The sequence below is a fragment of the Pseudonaja textilis genome, chromosome 1 (genome assembly GCF_049901715.1).
Source record: "Pseudonaja textilis isolate UNSWEBS1 chromosome 1, rPseTex1.2, whole genome shotgun sequence".
NCBI classification, from domain to species: domain Eukaryota; kingdom Metazoa; phylum Chordata; class Lepidosauria; order Squamata; family Elapidae; genus Pseudonaja; species Pseudonaja textilis.
Window position 1 is genome coordinate 229,262,624 of NC_141990.1, and position 21,651 is coordinate 229,284,274.

Genomic DNA, 21,651 nt, shown 5'->3' on the forward strand with positions numbered 1-21,651 from the left:
ATTTCTCATAGTATATGCCAAATGGATTAGTTTTACTCTTGTATAAAAATATATTGCATTCTAACATTATTTGTCAAAAGAAGGAAGGAAGGAAGGAAGGAAGGAAGGAAGGAAGGAAGGAAGGAAGGAAGGAAGGAAGGAAGGAAGATGTATTTAAAAGATTCACAACAGCATGAAAGTAGAAGATACTTATTCTATATACAAAATTCCAAAATCTTAAATAAACTCTATTTGTGCAAACTAAGAGCAATGTGTGAAGTGACCCTCAAGAAAGACCACACATTCAAAGAACAGAATACTAAACATTAAAACATTGTTAAATGTTTCAAGAAATAGAGAATCTCCTCACCATAAAATGGGTCTTCTTCCACAATCTATTCTAATTTATTCAGAAATATTGTTAGCTGGACTTGATGCAAAAGATGGCCTGGACTCATTGAAAAGCTTGAAAAAAACTAGACGAAATTGTTCCAAAATTCAGTATTGCAAATCAAAATGTAATTAATCTTAAAACACAGGCTTCTCATTGGTGATTGAGAGCATGGGAAGGAAAATCAAATATTTAATCACACATCTGATTATCTAAATCTCTATCAAATGTTAAATGTATGTTGGTATAAAAGTTAGAACCGGAGAGCTCTTGCTCTTTATTAGGTACTGCTCCTTCCCAGCTCTGTAATTTTGCGCTAATTAAATAATTTCTAATTCTTGATTCCAAGCATTAGTGTTCAGCCTCACCATCCTTGTTAACAGGAAGGGAAAAAAAGCAGCATCACACAGTCTTAACTCCTGAAGCTATCTGAGGATCAGAGACATGGGCTGGAGAGTTCCCTGGATAACCATGTACAGTGCAGGCTAGGGAAGGAGGTCACTTTGTTACTGCAAAGATTGCTGGGCTGGCTGACATCATTGCAGGATCTGCTGCCACACAATTTCCCTACTCTCCTTTTCCCCTCAGGCTTGGTTTGAGTCCCTTTTTCCCTGGCCAATTCCTCCTTACTGTAATGCTGCTTTTTGCCCCATCACGGTAGACTGTACCCCTGAATCTTCCACCGATACTGCAATTTTGAGGATGTTCCAAACTGGATCCATTGCAAAATGGTGTCTAGAAAAACCTGCACTATTTTTTGCAAAAGTACCAACATCCTGAATAATTTGATATTTTTAATATGGCTGTCTTTTTTTTAAAAAAAAAGCCTGACTAGAATAGACTAGACTAGAATTCTTTATTGGCCAAGTGTGATTGGTCACACAAGGAATTTGTCTTGGTGCATATGCTCTCAGTGTACGTAAAAGAAAAGATACATTCGTCAACAATCGTAAGGTACAATGCTTAATCATAGTCATGGGGGACAATAAGCAATCAAATCATATTAGGAAACAGTCAAAATAAATTGTAAGGATAAAAGCGACAAAGTTACAGTCATACAGTCACAAGTGGGAGGGGATGGGTGATAAGGAGTGATGAGAAGACTAATAGTAATAGTAGTGCAGACTTTGTAAATAGTTGGACAGTGTTGAGGGAATTATTTGTTTAGACGAGTGATGGTGTTCGGGATAAACTGTTCTTGTGTCTAGTTGTTCTGGTGTGCAGTGCTCTATCTATAGCATCATTTTGAGGGAAGGAGTCGAAACAGTTTTTGTCCGTGATGTGAGGGGTCTGTAAATATTTTCACAGCCCTCTTTTTGACTTGTGCAGTATACAGGTACTCGATTGAAGGCAGGTTGGTAGTTATTTATTTATTTGATTTGTCAATCACTTACAAGATAATAGGTATAAGACTAGGCATGCACACCCCCAACTACCTCAATTCAAACTACAACTGGCCTTAAATGCAAGCTACTCAATAGAAGAAGCCTTGTAAATAAAATACCTGAATTTCTCCTCTTACTAAATACGGCTAAATTTGACATCATATTTGTCTGTGAAACATGGCTCAATGCATCTCTCCCTGACTCCATTACCTCAGTAAGAGACTATCATGTTTACCAATCTGATAGTGAAATACGTAGAGGAGGTGGTATTGCTATCTTCTATAAAAAGTCCTTACATCTGAAAAACATCCGAGTTACCCAAGAGCTTGCTCTTCCTGAGACCATTATCTGTGAACTGACCTTAAATATCACATTTCGGTTCTTACTAGTTACAGAGCCCCTGATTATGACATCGAACATGTAAACAAGCTAAATACACTACTAACATGGGCAGCATCCTGCCCACATGCTTTTATCTTTATTGGTGACTTCAATCTACCTCATATTAACTGGACCCTAAACAAATGTACAACTGAACCCATACATGCAACCTTCTACAATGCAGTAAGAAATCTGGGACTGGAACAACTAGTAACCAACAATACTAGGCTTAACAACTGCCTTGATCTCATCTTCAGCAATAGTTTGAATTCAATTTATGGAATACAAATTAAAGAACCCTTTTCCAGCAGGGTTCTTTCTTATAATCAACGATCTCTCTTCCCTTGATTGGCAATTTCTATTCATGGATGCAATACTGCTGAAGACCATTACAACATATTCTTATTAGAAATCAAAAGAGCCATCAAACTATATGTACCAATAACAACTCCCCAAACCAGGAAAAACAGATTACCCATAACAATAAGGAAGCCTCTATCCAAAAAGAGATCACTTTGACGAACAAAACAAATCTGGTCACGTTGCCAACTTCAAAAGCCAATACAAAAATCTATGCCATCAGATAAAAACTGAATGCACTAATTATCGCATTAAAGAAGAGGAAAACCATCTACACACAAATTCTACCTATGCTTTCTATAATTTTGTAAACAACAAACCAAAAGACTCAAGGTCTATCCCACCCCTGAAAGGACCTAATGGCAAAGACTGCAATGGCGACACCATCAAAGCAAACCTGTTTAATACATTCTTTGGCTCAGTATTTGTAAACAGCAATGGATCAAGCCCAATACTTCCTAGTCGAACCACAGACAACTACAATGATCTAATACATATCAATTTTACAGAAGACATTGTTGAAAAAGCACTGCACAATCTAAAACCATCTCTATCTATTGGACTGGACAGAATATATGCCTACTTCTTAAAAAAGCTATCCACTGCCATAGCCGAACCTCTAAGCATAATCTTTGAAAAATCTTTGAGGACCAGCTCCTTGCGAAAACTATGGTCTCAAGCCACGGTCATTCCCATCTTCAAAAAGGGAGACCCCAGCCTGGTTGAAAATTACAGACCAATCTCCTTATGCTGCATCACCAGTAAAGTCATGGAATCAATTATTAACCAATCCATTATCCTCCACTTAGAGACAAACAACTTACTCTCTAATAAACAATTTGGTTTCAGAAAAAAACTATCCTGTAATCTGCAACTCTTACACTGCAAAAGCCATATGGACTACACAACTCGACCAGGGCAAAACAATAGATGCAATCTACGTAGACTTCTGTAAAGCCTTTGATTTAGTGGTACACGACAAACTACTCCTAAAACTGAAATCTTATGGTATCTCTGGAAACCTACATAACTGGATAGAATCATTCCTATCAAACAGACAACAAATGGTCAAAATTGGGAGCGTCCTATCAAATTCTGTACCTATCAACAGTGGTGTCCCCCAAGGCAGTGTTTTAGGACCAACTCTCTTCATACTCTACATAAATGACCTCTGTGATCATATTAAGAGCAACTGTGTTCTCTTCGCTGATGTTGTAAAGCTATTCAACAGCACAGACAATACTACTACCCTCCAAAAAGACCTTGACTATGTATCAGAATGGTCAATCAAATGGCAACTTCAAATCTCAACAAATAAATGCTCTGTCTTACATATTGGCAGAAAAATCAGAAAATAAAATTCAAGCTAAATAGTCAAGACCTTGTTGAGGATCCAAATTTTGTCAAGGACCGTGGAGTACTCATATGAAATGATCTAAGTGCTAGAGTCCACTGTACATAACCAAAAAGGCATTAAGAGTTGTTAACCTAATCCTACATAGCTTCTTCTCTGGTAATATCACACTACTAACTAGAGCATACAAAACATTTGCTAGATTTATGCTTGAATACAGCTCATCAGTCTAGAACAGTGGTTCCCAACCTTTTTTTCACCCCGCACCCCTAAAGAAATTTCACTCGAACCTCGCACCCCCTGAAATAAATAATAAATAAAAATGCCAACATATAGCCAATATCCTATTATTTACCTGGACTTTTCTCACACCCCCTGGAATATAGCCTCGTACCCCCAGGGGGTACGAGCACCCCAGGTTGGGAACCCCTGGTCTAGAACCTATGTCGTGTATCTGATATTAACACAACTGAAAAAGTCCAGAAATATTTCACAAGAAGAGTTCTCCGCTCCTCTACTCATTGCAGAATACCTTATGCCACCAGACCTGAAACTCTAGACCTAGAAAACCTAGAACTATGCCGCCTCCAATTCAATCTAAATATAGTATATAAAATCATACATTGCAATGTCCTACCTGCAAATGAATACTTCAGTTTCAATCATAACAATACAAGAGCACACAATAGATACAAACTCAAGGTTAACCACACCAAACTTGACTGCAGAAAATACGACTTCAGCAACAGAGTGGTCAATGTTTAGAATACTCTACCTGACTCTGTAGTTTCTTTCCCAAACCCCCAAAACTTTAACCTTAGACTGTCTACTATTGACCTCACCCCTTCCTAAGAGGCCTGTAGGGGGCGTGCATAAGCGCACTAATCGTGCCTACTGTCCCTGTCCTATTGGGTTTTTTTCCTTATAAGTATCTATCTCATGTATTCAAAACTATATTTATTCTTATACCTGTATCTTGTAAGCGATTGACAAATCAAATAAATACTAAAATACTAAATACTAAGTATAAACATGAGTAAGAATACAGGAAATAGGTACGAATAAATGGGGACAATAGGACAGGGATGGTGCACTTATGCACGCCCCTTACAGATCTCTTCGGAATGGAGTGAGGTCAATAGTGGTTAGTTTGAGGTTAAAGGAGTGGGGGGGGATAGAGGATATAACAACAAAGTCAAGTAGTGCATTCCACACATTGACCACTCTGTTGCTGAAGTCATATTTGTTTTTTCTGCAGTCCTAATTATCCTCTGAAGTCTGTGTCTGTCCTGTTGGGTTACAGAACCAAACCAGACAGTTATAGAGGCGCAGATAACAGACTCAATAATTCCTCTGTAGAACTATATCAGCAGATCCTTGGGCAGTTTGAGCTTTCTGAGTTGGCACAGAAAGAATATTCTTTGTTGCGCTTTTTTGATGATGTTTTTGATGTCACATGTCCATTTTAGGTCTTGTGATATGATAGAACCTAGAAATTTGAAGGTCTTGTTGTCTACTTGTACAGATCCCAGTGTGAATATTTCCTTCCGCTACTTCCAAAATTAGTGTCACACTATGAATAAGGGCTTACCCTGAAAACAGTTTGCTTTTGACTTCCAGGTAGATTCTCTGAATTGTCTGAGTTCATTTCACATAGGCTTTCATTCAGGAGTTCAGATAATGAATACATCCACATCCCAACAAGTGTGTTTTTTAAAAAAACGTTTCTTTCACAGCAACAGTAGGAAGAATTGAGGCTAGGACGAAGAGAGGCAGTGACTGATAATAAATACTGTCAACAAAATTTGAAGTCCATTAGGATGCATAGTGCCAAAGAAATAATTAGCCAACTTTGTTGAAATGAGCTAATTTAAGCCCCCCGAAGGGGGGGGAGGAGCCACAATGCCCTTTGAAGGCATTATTAAGAAGATGGTATAATAGTGCTTTGTGATTATTTTTCAAAGAAAAATTTCTTCTAGTGCCTTGAAATTTTAACTCTGAGTGGCTTTGAAAAAGATTTGTCTGGTGCTTTAATGATGGGGAAAGGAAGGGGGGGCTGCCATTACTGCTTCAGAAGAATGAGGAGGGGAACAGACGGACAGACAAGGTGTCTCTGCATCTCTCCCAAACACACATTCCACCCCCACCCCAAAACCTTCTTCATGGAACAGCCTTAACTCCAAGGCCCAGTCTTCTCCAAAAAGAACCCTGTTTTCATCTAACTTGTGTGCCCTTGGATATCAGTATAGCACAAACCTGGTGAAAATGGAATAAATGGACTTTTTTCCTTCTCCCTTTCCTTCCCAGCCGTGTGTGTGTGTGTGTGTGTGTGTGTGTGTGTGTGTGTGTGTGTGTGTGTGTGTGTGTGTGTGTGTGTGTGTAGGGTGTGCATGTAGCAATAGCAGATCAAAAAGCCTCTGTGTTCCTCAGTAATAAAAGCCAAACCTCCCTCTTTTGCAGCTGCTGGGAGAAACTGAGTATGTAAGCGTGCAGGAAAAAGCCCAGACTGCACACACACCACAGCTATTATATCTGGGGAGTTTTGTTTAGAGAGAGGCCCTCCCCATTCATGCTTCTTGGAGTTTAATAATAATGAAATAAAAGTTTCCATATTTACAATATTTCTCTCCTGCACCATTTTTTTCCCCTTTAACGCTTCTCTGTTGGACTCTGGGATCGTGTTTCAAAGTGTTATTGAAACAGCATTTCCTCGCCAACCCCCACTTCTGGAATGTATAGAGGAAATTATTCAGGATTAAGTTGTTCTGATTCAACTGACTCTTATGTGGGAATTCTATCTGTGGAAGAGACAGAGGCAAAGGGAAAAAAACAGGGCCTGGATTCTAACTTGGGTGCTTGAGGTATTGCAGAGCTGTCTTTGAACAGGTGCCAGTTTCTGGATAGCAAATGATAATTTGCAACCTTAGCCATTCTTACTAGAGATTTACGGGCTTCTTAGCTTTTATCTATGCATTGTGTGGAACTGCAAACTTTTATTTATTGTCTACAGGTTTTTATTTTTTTTTCCTTTTGCTCTCTTTAGCCGGTATAGCTACTGCAGTTTAATGTGTCTGAAATGGATTTTGTTCATTAACATCATGTCCACCTATTAGCTCCTATTCATAATTTTACATATGGCAAATGACACCCTCTCCTGCATTATTTTGAAGATCATAAATAATGATCTTCAATTTTTTTTAATCTTTCAAGAGCTTCTCTTTGGGAAATAAGGTAAGAAGACAATAACAAAGCTACTCTTCTCTGTACTTTAATGTGTGTGTGTGTGTGTGTGTGTGTGTGTGTGTGTATTTGTTATAAAAAAGGGAAAAAACATTCATTCATTCTTTTCCTCACATAGTTAAATAAGTACCGTATTTATCGGCGTATAACACGCACAGGCGTATAACACGCATTCCCTTTAAGAGGGAAATTTCAGGAAAAAAATATGCAGCGGGCGCAGCGCTGACATCACGTCACGACGCTGCGCCGCCGCTAGGCACTATTGGGAACGGGATCCCTTAAAGAGGATTCCGCTCCCTGGACATCGGCGTATAACACGCATACATCATTTGCCCCCTATTTTCAGGGGGAAAAAGTGCGTGTTATACGCCGATAAATACGGTAACTTAACAGATGGCTATGGAGATTTTCAGCACATGGTTGTCCCAGAGGTACTTGGTTGTCCCAGAGGTACTTTTTCAAGAGACAACTTTTTCAAGAATCTTGTTTTTCTTTGAAGATGTCTTTCTTCTCATCCAAGAATCTTCATCAGCTCTGACTGGATGAAGGGGAATGGAAGGATTTATATTCCTTGCAGACGGCTGGTTATTTGCATTATTTTAGAGAGTCATTGAGGCCCCTTGGAGGTTTATCTGTGTCCTCGGGGTCATCTGGGTAGTGCAAATGAGTGTGGAGCCTTCTTGGAACTGCCAGAAGAACTGTGTGATAGACTGGAGATAGATGATGTCGTATCCCTCTCCCACAATTGAGAGGGAGCTGTTTGCTGTCTGCAAGGAATATAAGTCCTTCCATTCCACACCATCCAGTCAGAGCTGAAGAAGCTTCTTGGATGAGAAGCAAAACATCTTCAAAAGAAAACAAGAAAGTCCAGTTGCCTCTTGAAAAAGCATCTTTGAAACAACCATGACCTGGACGGCTGAGAATCTCCATAGATAACTGACTGAATGTTTTTGAGCTCTTTTATATTGTAGCTATTATTAATGATCCATAATATTTTGGGTGGTACATATATATCTCTGTATGTGTATGTATGTACATATATGTAGGGTTTATAAATACACTTTGCTAAAATTCCTGGTGGCTGTTGTTTCTGCTATCTTACCTGTCTTGTAATATTGGCACAATGAGTTGCAACTCTTCATATAACTCCACCCAGAAGAGGGCAGTGATGCACACATGGTAGACATAAGGAAGTTATACTTTTGCTTTAAAAAAAAGTATTTACAAAAACCAAAATGTTATTCTCCCAATTCTATTTGATCAGCAAGCTAAGTCTTTAAAAGGACGTTTACATTACACCCTTTGGATTCACTCTATATGGTGTAGCTTATTTCAGAATTTTAAAAAATGCACAGAATAAAATAAATCCTTTGGAGATCAAAGTTCCCTTCATAGTATATATGTGGAAGATGCTTTATCTCATGGGACTAAGCGAGTATGACTAAATATGACACACACAAGTTGGGCTTTTCGTATAAGTTTTGTTATTTCCTGAAGCAAAGAACAGCATTTGTTCTTCTATCCAGCATTGTCGGTTACACACAGTACTAACTGATGCCTTGACTCGTGCTTCCCTCCAATCTCAAAAGTAGCTCAAAAAACCACAGGAGCTTTGATGAGTACAGAAATATGTTCCCTCTCTTTCCACACTATGTCTGGTAATAGCATATACATCATGTACACAGGCATATCTTTGCGCATTCCAACAGCTTTTGTGTATGTGTGTAACACTTCTAAAGAACAGAAGGATTTTAGAACAACCTTCCCCAACACTATGCTGGTGAATATGTAATTTGGTTTATAGCTGTCTATTGGCTCCATGAAATGTATTCAGTAGATACCCTGACTGAATGAAAGGGTTGTCACCAAGCACATCTGGAGAACACTGGATTAGAGAAGGTTTTTAGTACAATGTGATGCCCAATAGACACACACTTTAATCTCCACTACTAATAAGCTTATGCTATTGCCATTTGTATTTCTTTCCTGAGGGGAGATTTGAGAAATTTCAGTGTACTCTGCAAGAAGCATGTTGAAATAATGTGCATATTAGTCTCTCCTTTTTATTACATAAAGGAGAAGTTCAGAGTAATTTATTTCCATTGTGAGACAAAGTCAGATTAATTTCTCATAGGATCTTCGAGGCCTATTCAGTTTGCAGGGTTGGCCTGGTCTGGATTCCTTCAACTAAACAATGTCATCTATGAGGACTCCAAAAGTGTACCTTCTTCGTAGCAGTGCCTGCCCTCTTGAAAAAGGTTCTTCCTGATATCTGGATGGCTCTCAATTGGATGTTGTTTGAAGGGACTTAAAGACCTGTCTCTTAACCCGAGGCATTTGGTGAGGAAGAGGGAGACCTGATTGCTTCATTCAACCTACCATTTTAAAATCTTTATCTTTTATGGATTGAATTATAATTTGATTGTTGTGAATGGCCAAGAATCATGGAGAGCTGGACATCATACAGGTTTAAAATCATCATCATTTTTTTTTAAAAAAGAAAAATCTAGGGAGGTACTTTTGGTGATGTTTTTGCTGTGTTCAATTACACTTAATGATTTACTTTTGTTCACTCTATTACCATTCATGGGCAGATAGTTTATTGATGGTATATTTTCTTTGCCCTACTGGACCTAATCACAGAGTTGAGGGAAAGGATTCAGACAGTCTTTCTAAGATGCATCATTTCCGCTACAACATGGTTAGGACAAGAAACATTTTATTGTTCACAGTAGCAGTGAATCAGTGCATGGGCCAAATGTTCTCTTCAAATTTCCTAGTAACAGGCATATTGCTTATCTGGAGATTAAGTAGAACAGAAAAACGTTTTAGTGTCACTAAAGCTCCCAGTAAAAATTATGTATAATAACAATAGCATTCCAAGTATGACCTTACAGGCAATTTTATACTGAATGTGTCTTAGTCCTTATTCTTAAATTGTGATACAAAAGTTACACAAATCATCCAAACCACGGCAGCCTGGTAAAAATTCATAGAATGAAAATTCCAAAACCATACCTAATAGCAGAGGTCTCTAAATTTGGCAACTTTAAGACTTGTGGACTTCAACTCCCAGAATTGCTATGCTGGCAAGAATTCTGGGAGTTGAAGTCCACATGTCTTAAAGTTGCCAAGTTTGGGGGCCCTTGCCTAATAGCTATTGATGTGTCTTTGAAGATTAAACCACCTCTGCCATCAAGTTAAGGATGCTTTTAATGGCAGGTGAATTTAACAAAGCCGTTAGGTGATTAGAGATGTTGCTCGATGAATAGGTAGTGGAAGCAATGATCGCAAGTGCCATTTACTTCCTATTAATTATCACCCAGGCGATCAATAAGCATCTCTTTGCTGCTTCCTGAGTAAACCCGTTTCAGTTCAAAGTAGAAGAGGACAGATTAAGGAAAGGAGAAAAATCTGCAACCCAATCCTGTTCTCCACTTTGGTTTGGAAGCTGAATAAAAGAATGTCATGCTGTTAGTTTTGGTAATGAAGATCTTCAGATGATATGCAGATATAAAAAAAAGCAGCTTACTATTTGTGTATGGTTGGGAGGTGCTGCAACATATTTGGCATGCTTGTGTGATCTCAGCAGCAGGTGAAACCTCCCAACCATACAGCCTCATTCCGCATTGTTGGATTATTTATTTGCTTATTCATTAGTTGCTTTCGTGATGCGGAGACAATAACTTGGTCCTCAACACCAATAAGACCAAGGAGCTTATAGTGGATTATAGAAGGAACAGATCAGACATCCGGCCCTTGCTTATCAATGGAGACTGAGTGGAGCAAATGGCCAGTTTTAAATTTCTGGGTGTTACCCTAAAAGAGGACCTGACCTGGGGTTCCCACATTATAGCCCTGGTCAAAAGGGCCCAGCAGAGATTATACTACCTGAGATTTCTCAGAAAACAACACCTGAATGAGAAACTGCTGGTGATCTTCTACCGCTGCACCATTGAGAGCATTTTAACATACTGCACCTCTGTATGGGTTGCCAATTACACAGTGGCAGATAGGAAAGCACTCCAGAGGATTAATGTCATTGCCCAGAAGATCACTGGTTGCCCTCTCCCCTCTTTGGAAGAGTTTTATAGCTCCCGCTGCCTTAAGAAAGTTCAAAACATTCTCAAAGATCCACTTCATCCCCGGAACCCTTTTTTTGAACTATTACCATCTGGCAAATGGTACAGAATAATAAAAACAAGGACAAATAGGCTGAAAAACAGCTTCTATCCCAGGGCAGTAGCTCTTTTGAATTCTGCTGTATAGTGCAGTGTTGGTGTGGTGTTGGGGATTTTCAGTTCAATGTGTGAAAGGTGAAGGATGTGTGTTTGTGTTTATTTTCATGGTCATGGTCATATGTGCACTGAAGATGGTGTTTGATTTCATTGTACGAGGTGCAATGACAATAAAAGTAAAGTAAGTAAGTAAGTAAGTAAGTCTCTTCCACTGTTTCTGCTAGAGCTGAAAATAAGATAACAGGCTAAAGCTTTGGACTTTGGTGAAGGAGTGATTAATATTGCTTAGTAATGGTGATTCATTTATTAGATTTTGATCCTGCCTTTCTCTCCCTTGTTGAAAAATGGCAAGGAAACAAACTACAACTCTGGACCCTATGAAGGAATCAGTTCTAGATTTCAAAGGTACACTTTTACATGGGGATGGCAACAACTGGTGGTGCTATTCTACCAGTTTGGCCCGGTTCTGGCATACCGGTAGTGCCGAAGATCAGCAGAGACCAAACCGGTTCTCTCTGAGGAGCTGATGTTGGGTCCACCCACCCACCCAGGCTCCCATACTGACCTTTATTCCCTGCTTTTGAAGCGCAGCTGCTTTGCGCGGCAGAACAGATTGCCGCGCGTCAGCTGCTGAAGCTACTGGGAGAGTGCACGATTGCAGGAGGTGAGTAGGAAAGCCTCTGTGCCTGTGCAAAGTGTTCGTTTGGTGCACACGCACAAAGTTCGTGTGCGCGCACAAAGTGGTCCCGCCAAGCCACGCCCTCCAAACCAGTGGTAACCTACTTTGAAACCCACCACTGGCAACAACAGCAGGTAATGGAGAGATGCCCTTTTCTCAAATGGGCCTCAAAGCACCAGACACGATGTCATCCCAAGGCATTGTGGGAAATGAAACTGAAGGATCACCGAGTCAGCTGCTCAGCAGGGAGGACCAGCCAAGTGACAAGCTGGTGGGTGGGTCCTTGAGATCCAACAACTGCCCATGCCAGGTTTATCCTGGCATTGAGAAGGAATGACAGAATGGATTCCGTTTGCCCGGTACCGAGTTTTTGGCATTACCGTAGAAGTACAGAAAGGAACAACCATCCCTTTGGCTCTCTCATTGCTGAAGTTATGCCAGCGACCAGTAGTTCAGCAAATTCTTTCCATATCCGTTTAAATCCTGGGAGTTTCCAGGAAAACTTGTATAAGATTGCAGAGAATGGAGGAAAATAAATTTAGTAAGACCATTTCGGTGGGGGCAGAAAAGGATCAGTGATATCCATAGAGATTTTTTTTAAAAAAAATCAAATTGCCAGCTGCGACTGAGTAAAGAAAATGGATCCCTTTTTATGAATGTCCTTTTAAAAGATAGATCTTTGTACGGTCACAGCCATCATTTTAATACCGTTAAACTGTAGGTTTAAGGGAGCTTTTCCCATTTTTGGAGCTGGTTTATTAAATGTAGTCTAGTAGAGCCCTAATGCCTATGATAAATAATAGATACACAAATTGATATCAAAGAATTTGCTATGTTTTCTTCTGCTTTTCAACAGAATAGTCTCCAAAAGCAGCTTACAGTAATAAAATGGAATAGAATAGGTGCTGGGATAGAGGTAGCCAAAAGCCCCGACCCTCAATAGAAACTAAAAGATAAAATTAATGCGAGAAGGGAAGACCAGAGGAAAAAACAGAGACATCATTTTGACAACGCTATAACAGTCATTTGTTATACAGCAACCTGGAATCTGGTAAATCTTCCACTTCTTAGGGGTACAGTGGAATGGAAAGGGGAATGTAATTTCATGTTGACTTTATCTTGGCAATGGAAGTTAAATTTGTTAAGAGCCCACCAAAATCACTGCAGCGGTGGGGAGGAATCATAACCTTCATGAAATCTCCCTATAATGTGTTTACTCCTGTCTGAGTCTATAGTAAAGGAAAATACAATTCCACGGGAAATATGATGTTTATTTATATTGAGAATAAGATCATTACTTTTATAATATAGTGTGTAAATTGTGCACGATATGAGGAATTCTTCCTGATCCTGTCAAAGACTTGGGTGTATCTGCGTTTATGATGTTAAACATTTAGTACTACAAATGCATTCAACAACAGTTATATCCAGTGGTGGGATTCAAATAATTTAACAACCGGTTCTCTGCCCTAATGATTTCTTCCAACAACCAGTTCACCAAACTGCTCAGAAATTTAACAACTGGTTTTCCCAAAGTGGTGCGAACTGGCTGAATCCCACCACTGGATATATCCACACTCACAGGAGCATACGGGTATAAATCGATCAGTGTCAGTGTCCTGTATTTTGAACCTGATGGAGAAAAAAAATTTTTTTCTCTGACTCACTTCTGTAACAGAAACTAGTTCATCTTTTAATCCTGGGGAGTATCAGAAATAAGGCTTTGCTAAACACCTCTTGTCAAAGCATTAAAGCAGTTGTATCATTTAGATGATCACTATTTCAAAACTTTTTGCAAGGGATCTACATCCACACGACCAGATTGCCAAAGAGAGCTTTTGAAGCATCTGCACAAGCCTGTTGCCTCTTTTGGATCTTTTCTGTAGCCCTGCTATTTTTTTTTTAATGAAGAATTGCACTTTCTTGGCAGAAAGTGGTGTACTTAAAACTTAAAATTAAAAGAGGCTACCAGTTTCCTCCACAAGCCTTCGCTGCCACCTTTCACGTGTTTCTTTTTATTGCACAGATACTTTCACGTAGGAAGTAGAAATAACAAACATGATTAACATGCTTCAAAGCCTTACATAATGTACAAAATGCCAAGGAAGAATATGGAATGTGCACAATCACAGGTGGCAAACATACAATAAGTTTTTTTCCAGACTATCAGTTTTTCAGCTTCCTAAAATTTAAAAATACACATTTAAAGGTTTCCCACTTGTACTTATTTTTTCAAATCTATTTTGATACTAAGATGCTATCATCAAGGGCATGCTTTTATTTTTGGAAGTATAAAACTTGGAAGAGTTTTTCCTTTTTTACTTTCAAACTGGGCAACAGCTGCATATTCTATTCTTTAAGGTTTTAAGCTTTGGACTACGAGTTTACAAAAATCCCTTATCCTCTCTCCATAAGAAGAAAAATGTGTCTCTCTCCACCCCCACCTCTGCAATTTTTCTTTATCTCCCCTCTAAAATTCAGCTCTCTGAGAGGATGCTGCAGGTGGTAGTGGTTGGGAAATGGGAAAAATGATTGTAAAAACTGCAATGTATCATTTGGGGTGGTGATATAGCAGCACACCTGGATAGAAAAGCCTGGATAGGCTTTCTGATAGGGGCATGACTCCATTTAAACAGCTTTCTGAACAGCTGTAATTGTAGAGGTATTTTACTCAAGTGGGAAGTAGGCTGAAAAAAGATCCATTTTTAACAATCTATATCTGAACGTCAGAGAGTTGATTGAAGATGCTGTCTGTGCCCAAATTTGACCACGCAGGGGTTAAATACAGGACAAGACCCAAAGTAGCAGGGCCAGATTTCCCTGCAATGGAAAACAGGCCATGCCTCACCCCCCTTGCAAAAGTGTGGCTGTGAACGTAATAGTAATACTGGTAATGTTAAGAGGTTAAAGCTAAACTGTTTGGTTTTTTTACTCATCAGGAGAAATGTGGTAAGAGAGAAATCTTTTTACAGATGGGAAGGCTATGGTGTCATGAAAACCGCCTAAAGGCAAGGCATTTGGCTGGTAGATTAATATAGCTGTCTGGAAGTGTACAACGTGTGTTTGTCTGTGGTGAAAAATTAATTGGCCTTAGGTTCCTACAGCATGAGCATGAGGCAAAATAGATATGAATACATGTGATTACTGTACATGAGACACATATTATTTATTTCATAGAAGTGAATGCATCTTTAGGGATGTGACACAAATTATAGCATTTTGCTAGAACACGTCCATCAGTAAAGTAAGCTGGGTTAGTAAGGGTTGATATATTTTTTAACCATTTTCCACTGCTTTATCTTTTTAAGGATACTTTCTAAGGATACAGAATATGGTATTATATTAATAATTATTCATAAGTCATCAATAATTGAAAATTGACTACATAGCTGAGAGTTTAGTAAAATGCAGTAATCAAATACCCATCCCCTACCTTCTCTTTTCCATAATAATTCCATAATAAAAGTCACTCAACAGTAAGGGGAACATATATATTTTTTGACTCTTGACAAAAGTCTCTTTTCTTTTATGTACACTGAGAGAACATGCACCAAGACAAATTACTTGTGTGTCCAATCACATTTGGCCAATAAAGAATTCTATTCTATTCTAATATATAAGAATAGGATATTAATTCAGACCACTCAAATGCTGATAATGGGAACTCTGAAATTGCATCTGCACAATGAAAAGGAATCTAGAATCAGATCTAGATTTAACAAGCCAAAAGGAAAAGACTAACTTGTATCTGAATTCCAACAGGAGAAAATGTATGTAGCCCAGGGTTGAACTGTTGGGTTGCTTGTGATCTCTGAGCTTGGATACTTTGCTTTTTTTTTTTAACCAGGCAAGGTAGCATCCTTAGTATGAGAGAGAGTGAGGTTTAGCCAACAATCTAAAGGACTTCAAAGACATACTGTACATTTGCACAATCTGAGTAGTACTCACTAGAATGTTTGTTTATTCAACTTACGTGGCTGCATTTTTTTTTTATTACAGCAGAGTTTTTGTCCATTCCAACTATATTTTTTCTAAGTCTTTTATATCCTAGTATCTTCTCAACATGTTAGATTACTTCCTAGTATTCCTGCCTAGAGAAGATACCACCTTCCCAGTATTCCCACCCGGATAAAACTCCACCTACAGAAGACTATTTTCTATTATGATATAGCTCATTTCTGCAAATAGCTCTTTTCTCTTTCAGAGCTCTGTGGCAGTTCTTGTGAACAACAGAAGCCCACATCTTTCTGTGTGTTTGCCAGACAGATAGAATATCTGTTGTCATTTCAGACAGCCAGTCCTTTTTATGATAGATGCTCATGAATGAGATCAGAGCCACAGATGGGAGCAAGTGCTTCCAAGAGCTACAGCTCACCTTTACATCCTTCTAACCATTGCACTGATTGCCTCAGCGACAGGTACAGTTTCCTCATAAGGAAGAAATGGCAAATTAGAGGCCAGGTGTAAAAGTCCCAATTCTGCAGAAAGCAGCCACCTGCCTCCATCTTTAGCTGGTACAGGCATTTCAAAAACAAAAACAAAAACCTTTGGAGGTTTACTGGAGAGAAGGCCAGGTGTGACATAGTTAATCTTGGGATATTTTCTCCTTCCTCCTTCACTGGTGGCAGCTGGCTGAGAATTAATTCTGCCAGAAGAGGAATTTGACAAGGGGTCATTGATCACAAGCTAAGACTTTTGTTCCCTTCTTTGAATACCCTAATTGCCTAAGTAATTTGTCTCTTTATAAGGAGGGATGGTTGACATAAGCTGATTGGGCAGGTTTGAGTCATTTCCTGCTGATGTTTCTAATCTGGATGTCTGAGGAGTGATAGCACTGTGTATCTGAACAGACCTGGAAGATTTTCCTCCTCTGTTGCACTCTTTCTGTATCTACTGTTGATGCGATAGACTAGATGTACAAGTGCCAAACTCAATTGTGTCATGTAACATTGTGACATATTGTGACATTTTTTGCCTTTGTGGGGGTGGTCTGTGTGTGATGCATCCAGCTTGTGGGTCACCAGTTTGACAGACCTGGACATTCAACACTTGTATTTTATTATTATCAACCAATTTTCTCAAAACTTTTGTATTTGGCACTGGTACCTTTTGGAATTATCAGGCATAATTCCAAAAGTATGTTTCTTTGATCTTTTACAAATGACATCCTACTTATTTTTATTTTGTTTTTATTTCCCTTTTTAAAAAAAATTACAGGTAGAAGATCAAGGAGTTCATGGGTGGTTTTCTAAAAGGTATAGTCACGACAGAACTGGAAGAGCCTCAAAACCAAATGTAACAAGCCATGTTCTGCCTTGGAATGAGGAGGTAAGTGATACTTTGGCCCAGAATAACTACAGGGAATGCATTGGTTGCCAATACACTTCTGATATACAGTAGTTGGAGGTGATGGTTGTTATTTTCAGAGTCCAATATGGTTGATACTTGGTCAATTCATCCAACGCTATTTTCCCAACATGAAGTTAAAAGCCCTTCCCATATACAATTTGAGGAGGGACGCAAGGGAACAGTGTTTCTCAATCAAGTTCTCCGTGCCTATGGAATACTTCCTTGCAAAAAGATCTGCAGAATCTCTGGCTTTTAGAGGCATAGTTGAAAATGGAATTGTTCTGGAAAACATTTGGCAGCTCATGTAGATAAGCTTGATAACAAAGAGGTCATTGTTGCTATAAGATTTACTGTATGTTGTGGAATTTATTTTTACTGGATTCTGTGTAAACCAACAAGCCTACATGGAGTTATTGGCATACAAATACTATGATACATAAAAGGACTGTACATCTAGCTTGTCTATGCTCTCAGCCTTTATTCTGGAATTGGTTAGTAGACTATCAGGCACAACTTGTAGATATCTTATTATATATAAGAATGAGGCTAAGTATAATAGCTGTTTATTCAGTATATAGCACACAAAGCTTGTATATATGCACCAGAATTTAAATTCTAATCTTTTTCATTCTGTGTTAGTTCCTGCTATGCCAGTTATCATTCCCATCAAGAGGGAGAGAAGGTAATTTGGAGTTAGTGATTCTGCAGGGGCAACATTTAGAAAGTATTATTAAATGAAACATTGAGGTCATTGAATTGTTGGAGCTAACCCGAATCATGGTTTGCTAAATCAGCCAGAGCAGTCTGGCTTGTAAATAACACTAAATCACAATAGCTTCAAAATCACATAAAACCAACATCAGCTTAATAATCTGATGGCTTAGTCTTTTGTGTGTATTAGCCTGATGCAATCCATTAAAATGAATGGGAAGTACAAAAGAAAATTAGAATATTTGCTCTGTTTCTATTCTGATGCTTCATAGAAGTTTCATAATGGATTTCAGCATTTGATGTCAAGCTTACATTCTCTGCCAAAAGTCAGTAACAGCTGTGAATAGACTAATTCTTGGCTGAGGAGACCATTGTTTTATGAAATGATCTTACAATAATTGAACCTATCCTGAAGGTTTATGTTCATAGCGGCTAAACAATGTTTTTAAATACTGCCAGGGAGGTTCTACAATTAGTTCAGGCAAATAAATAAGATTTAATTGATTGAGTTTCCTCCTCTTTGATCCGGCTCACCTCCTGCAGAATCTTCAGCTGAGGTTTATTTACAGGGTTTGGAGTAATACTCTTCATTGCAACACAGATACTTCCATCTGGGCATTTCAGCTGCTGTTTGGCTGCCATTATGACAGGAAATAGGCAGAGAAGCTATTAAAAATGCATCCTACTGGAATTAGTCTATTCCACCCGTGCCGACAGAGGCTTGCTGTGAGTCCCATCAGTCAATTATTCCAACTAGTGTGGTCCAGAAGAGAGGCCTTCCCTGTCATTGCACCTGCCCCCTGGAACATCTTGCCCCCCCTCCATGTGAGGGCCACTCCTACCCTCCTGACCTTTACCCACACTCCACACCTTTGGATTTTAGTAGTTGGTATCTATTTTGTATATGTAAAACATCTTGCCTCCTGTTCTCTTGGGATGTTTCACAAAGGATAATAAATTTAAGTTTCTTGCTTTATTCAGTACTTAGGTTTGCACAGGAGACCGATCAGCATCTTACATTAACTTCATGCAAAAAAACAATAGCATGATGTGCGTTGTATTTATTGAAGCATCACTTCTGAAACACTGACTTTTATGAGAAGATGCTCTGTTAGGTTATATCGGGGATTTACTTTGATATTATTCCATCTCAGCCATTTTTTTTTCTTTTGTTTCCATATCCTCAGCTCCTATGACTGTAATGAAGCTTGTGACTAATCTTCTATTTCAAATATTACAACAATACCTAGGGAGCAGCAGCTGAGATGTGCCAGATGTGGGTTGAATGCAAGAAGCAAGGACATTATGAATCACTGCTTGGGTGGGATTATCATTGCAACAGAGATGTTAAGAAAGGGAAAGGCCCATTTTCAGGAAGATTGTGGATTCAGGAATTGTTGTGCTGCAGCTCATAATTGTGAATGGTGGACGTGGGTTGACTGCAATGACCTCTGTTTCTGACCTTCAGCTGGAGATGCAACACTCCTCGAATCAAATATTACCCATATTATGTGCAGTAGCAAGAACTTTTTCAGTGTCAGGAGGAAATTAAAAAAAAAAGTTTTCTCAGCAGAAACATCTCTGTAAAATAGACTTCTTTTGTATGACTTTTTCTATTCACTTCCTTTAGGACAGTGATGGCGAACCTTTTTATTGTGGTGTGCTGAAAGCGTGTGTGCGTGACGGCACCCACAATGCAATGCGCTCTGCCTGCCTGTGCATGTGTGTGCAACACCCCCATCCTGCCCCCTTACCTGCACTGCGCATGCATGGGCCTCCCAGCTGATTTTCGGCCCATTTGAAGATGTTTTCGCCCTCTCGAGGCTCGAGGGAAGTGTTGAAGTAATTCCCAGTTAGGAGAATGAGCGCATACAGGGAGACGTATTTGAGAGAAGTGTTTGAATAATACACACACAGTACACAGATACACTGTACAGTAAATGTAGGTTTTTACTTCCAGAAAGTTTAAGCAAAGTTCAAGATAAGCAGTCCAAAAGTCATTCACAGGTAAATCAGTCAGTTTTCATCCAGGGATAATCCAATAACAAATTCCAGTGTCAAAAACAGTTCAGTATTAGACTTACATCAAATTCCAGTAATATCAGTCAATTAGAAGAAATGGAGGAATGGCAATACTTTCCAACAGAAGGAAACAGAGATTCACTCTCTTCTGAGACTAAGGCTAAAACAATCCAGGTTTCTGGCTCCATCTTATGGCCGTTTGAAAAACCACACCCAATTACAGTTTTTGCAATCTCTTAAAGACATAGTACTAAAATGTCTATCCTGGTTTATATATTTCTAACCCAAATACCTGTTAGGTGACTTATATTCCTAACATTCTCCCCTTTTGGGTAAGACAATATATATAACCTTACATTCTAAGTCCATAATCTTCACAGCAAGCCTTATGCTTTATAGAGCCTTGGGCCTTTGTAAAATGATCTGCTATATTGTTTTCTGACATACAGTATTCCAGCTTAATCATCTTACTTTGCACATTGTCTCACATTTAAATATCTTAAATCTGTGTGTTCTTGTTTTTACAGAAATATTTGAAGGCATCTGTATTTCTGATTGATTATCTTCATAAATGACAATAGGTTCTCTTATATCAATTCCCATGTCAATTAGTAATTGTTTATACCAAATTAAATCTGTACATAGTAAAGACAAACATGAGAATTCAGCCTCCATTGTTGACAAACTTAGATGTTTCTGTCTAATAGATCTCCATCCAATCAATGCTTTTCCCAATAATACAGCAGTACCCGATGTAGATTTTCGTGTATTTATGTCTGTAGCAAAACTTGCATCAGTATATGCAGTCAAATTCAGTTCATCTTTAGGCTCCAAATACAATGCATAATGCATTGTTTGTTTCAGGTATCTTAACACACGTTTAGCAGCTTGCCAGTGCCTTTCAGTTGGCTCAGTATTAAATCTTGCTAATTGATTAACACTGTATGCAATATCTGGCCTCGACCAATTACTGAGATAAGATAAACTACCAATCAAAGACTGATAAATGTTCTTATCAAAATCAGGACTTTGAACATCACTATGGCTACATTCCTGGCTCATTGGTGTCTTAGTCGGCTTACAAAGTTCCATTTTAAAACTTTTTAGTAATTGGTTAATTTTATCTGCCTGTGAGATTTTGTATCCTCCCCTAGTTCTATCTATCTTTAAACCAAGATATTGTTTGATTTCTCCTAATTGTTTTACTTTAAATTTCTTTTCTAATAGTGAAATTATTTTAGTAGCTTCTTGTTCAGTTTTGGTGATTAATGCTACGTCATCACTAAATAATAGCAATAATGAAATTACACCATTACTTTCTCTTTTAAACAAACATGGATCATCTATGCCAGCTACAAACCCTATTTTAGTCAATTCTTTAACTATACATTGGTTCCACTCATATCCCGATTGCTTTAAGCCATAAAGACTCTTTTTCAATTTCCAGCAATCATTATTATCAGTATTATCATTTTTGATACCTAAAGGTTTCTTTAAATATATAGTGTGTTGCAACGGTGCATGCAGATATGCTGTCTCTACATCCAAATGATTTACAATGT

The 21,651-nt window shown here is 38.6% G+C and overlaps 2 protein-coding genes across 4 annotated transcripts in view; one reads left to right on the forward strand and one right to left on the reverse strand.

The window, feature by feature from the left end:
• Positions 1–21,651, reverse strand: part of LOC113440202 (NACHT, LRR and PYD domains-containing protein 12) — a 432,514-nt gene that overhangs the window by 312,210 nt on the left and 98,653 nt on the right. The window lies entirely within an intron of this gene.
• B4GALNT4 (beta-1,4-N-acetyl-galactosaminyltransferase 4) overlaps positions 1–21,651 on the forward strand; it is a 193,978-nt gene that overhangs the window by 111,955 nt on the left and 60,372 nt on the right. For all 3 annotated transcript variants that reach the window (XM_087919432.1, XM_087919418.1, XM_026706455.2), the window contains exon 3: positions 17,225–17,335. In XM_087919432.1, the coding sequence (XP_087775558.1) occupies positions 17,225–17,335 (111 nt within the window). The remainder of the gene's footprint in view (positions 1–17,224; positions 17,336–21,651) is intronic.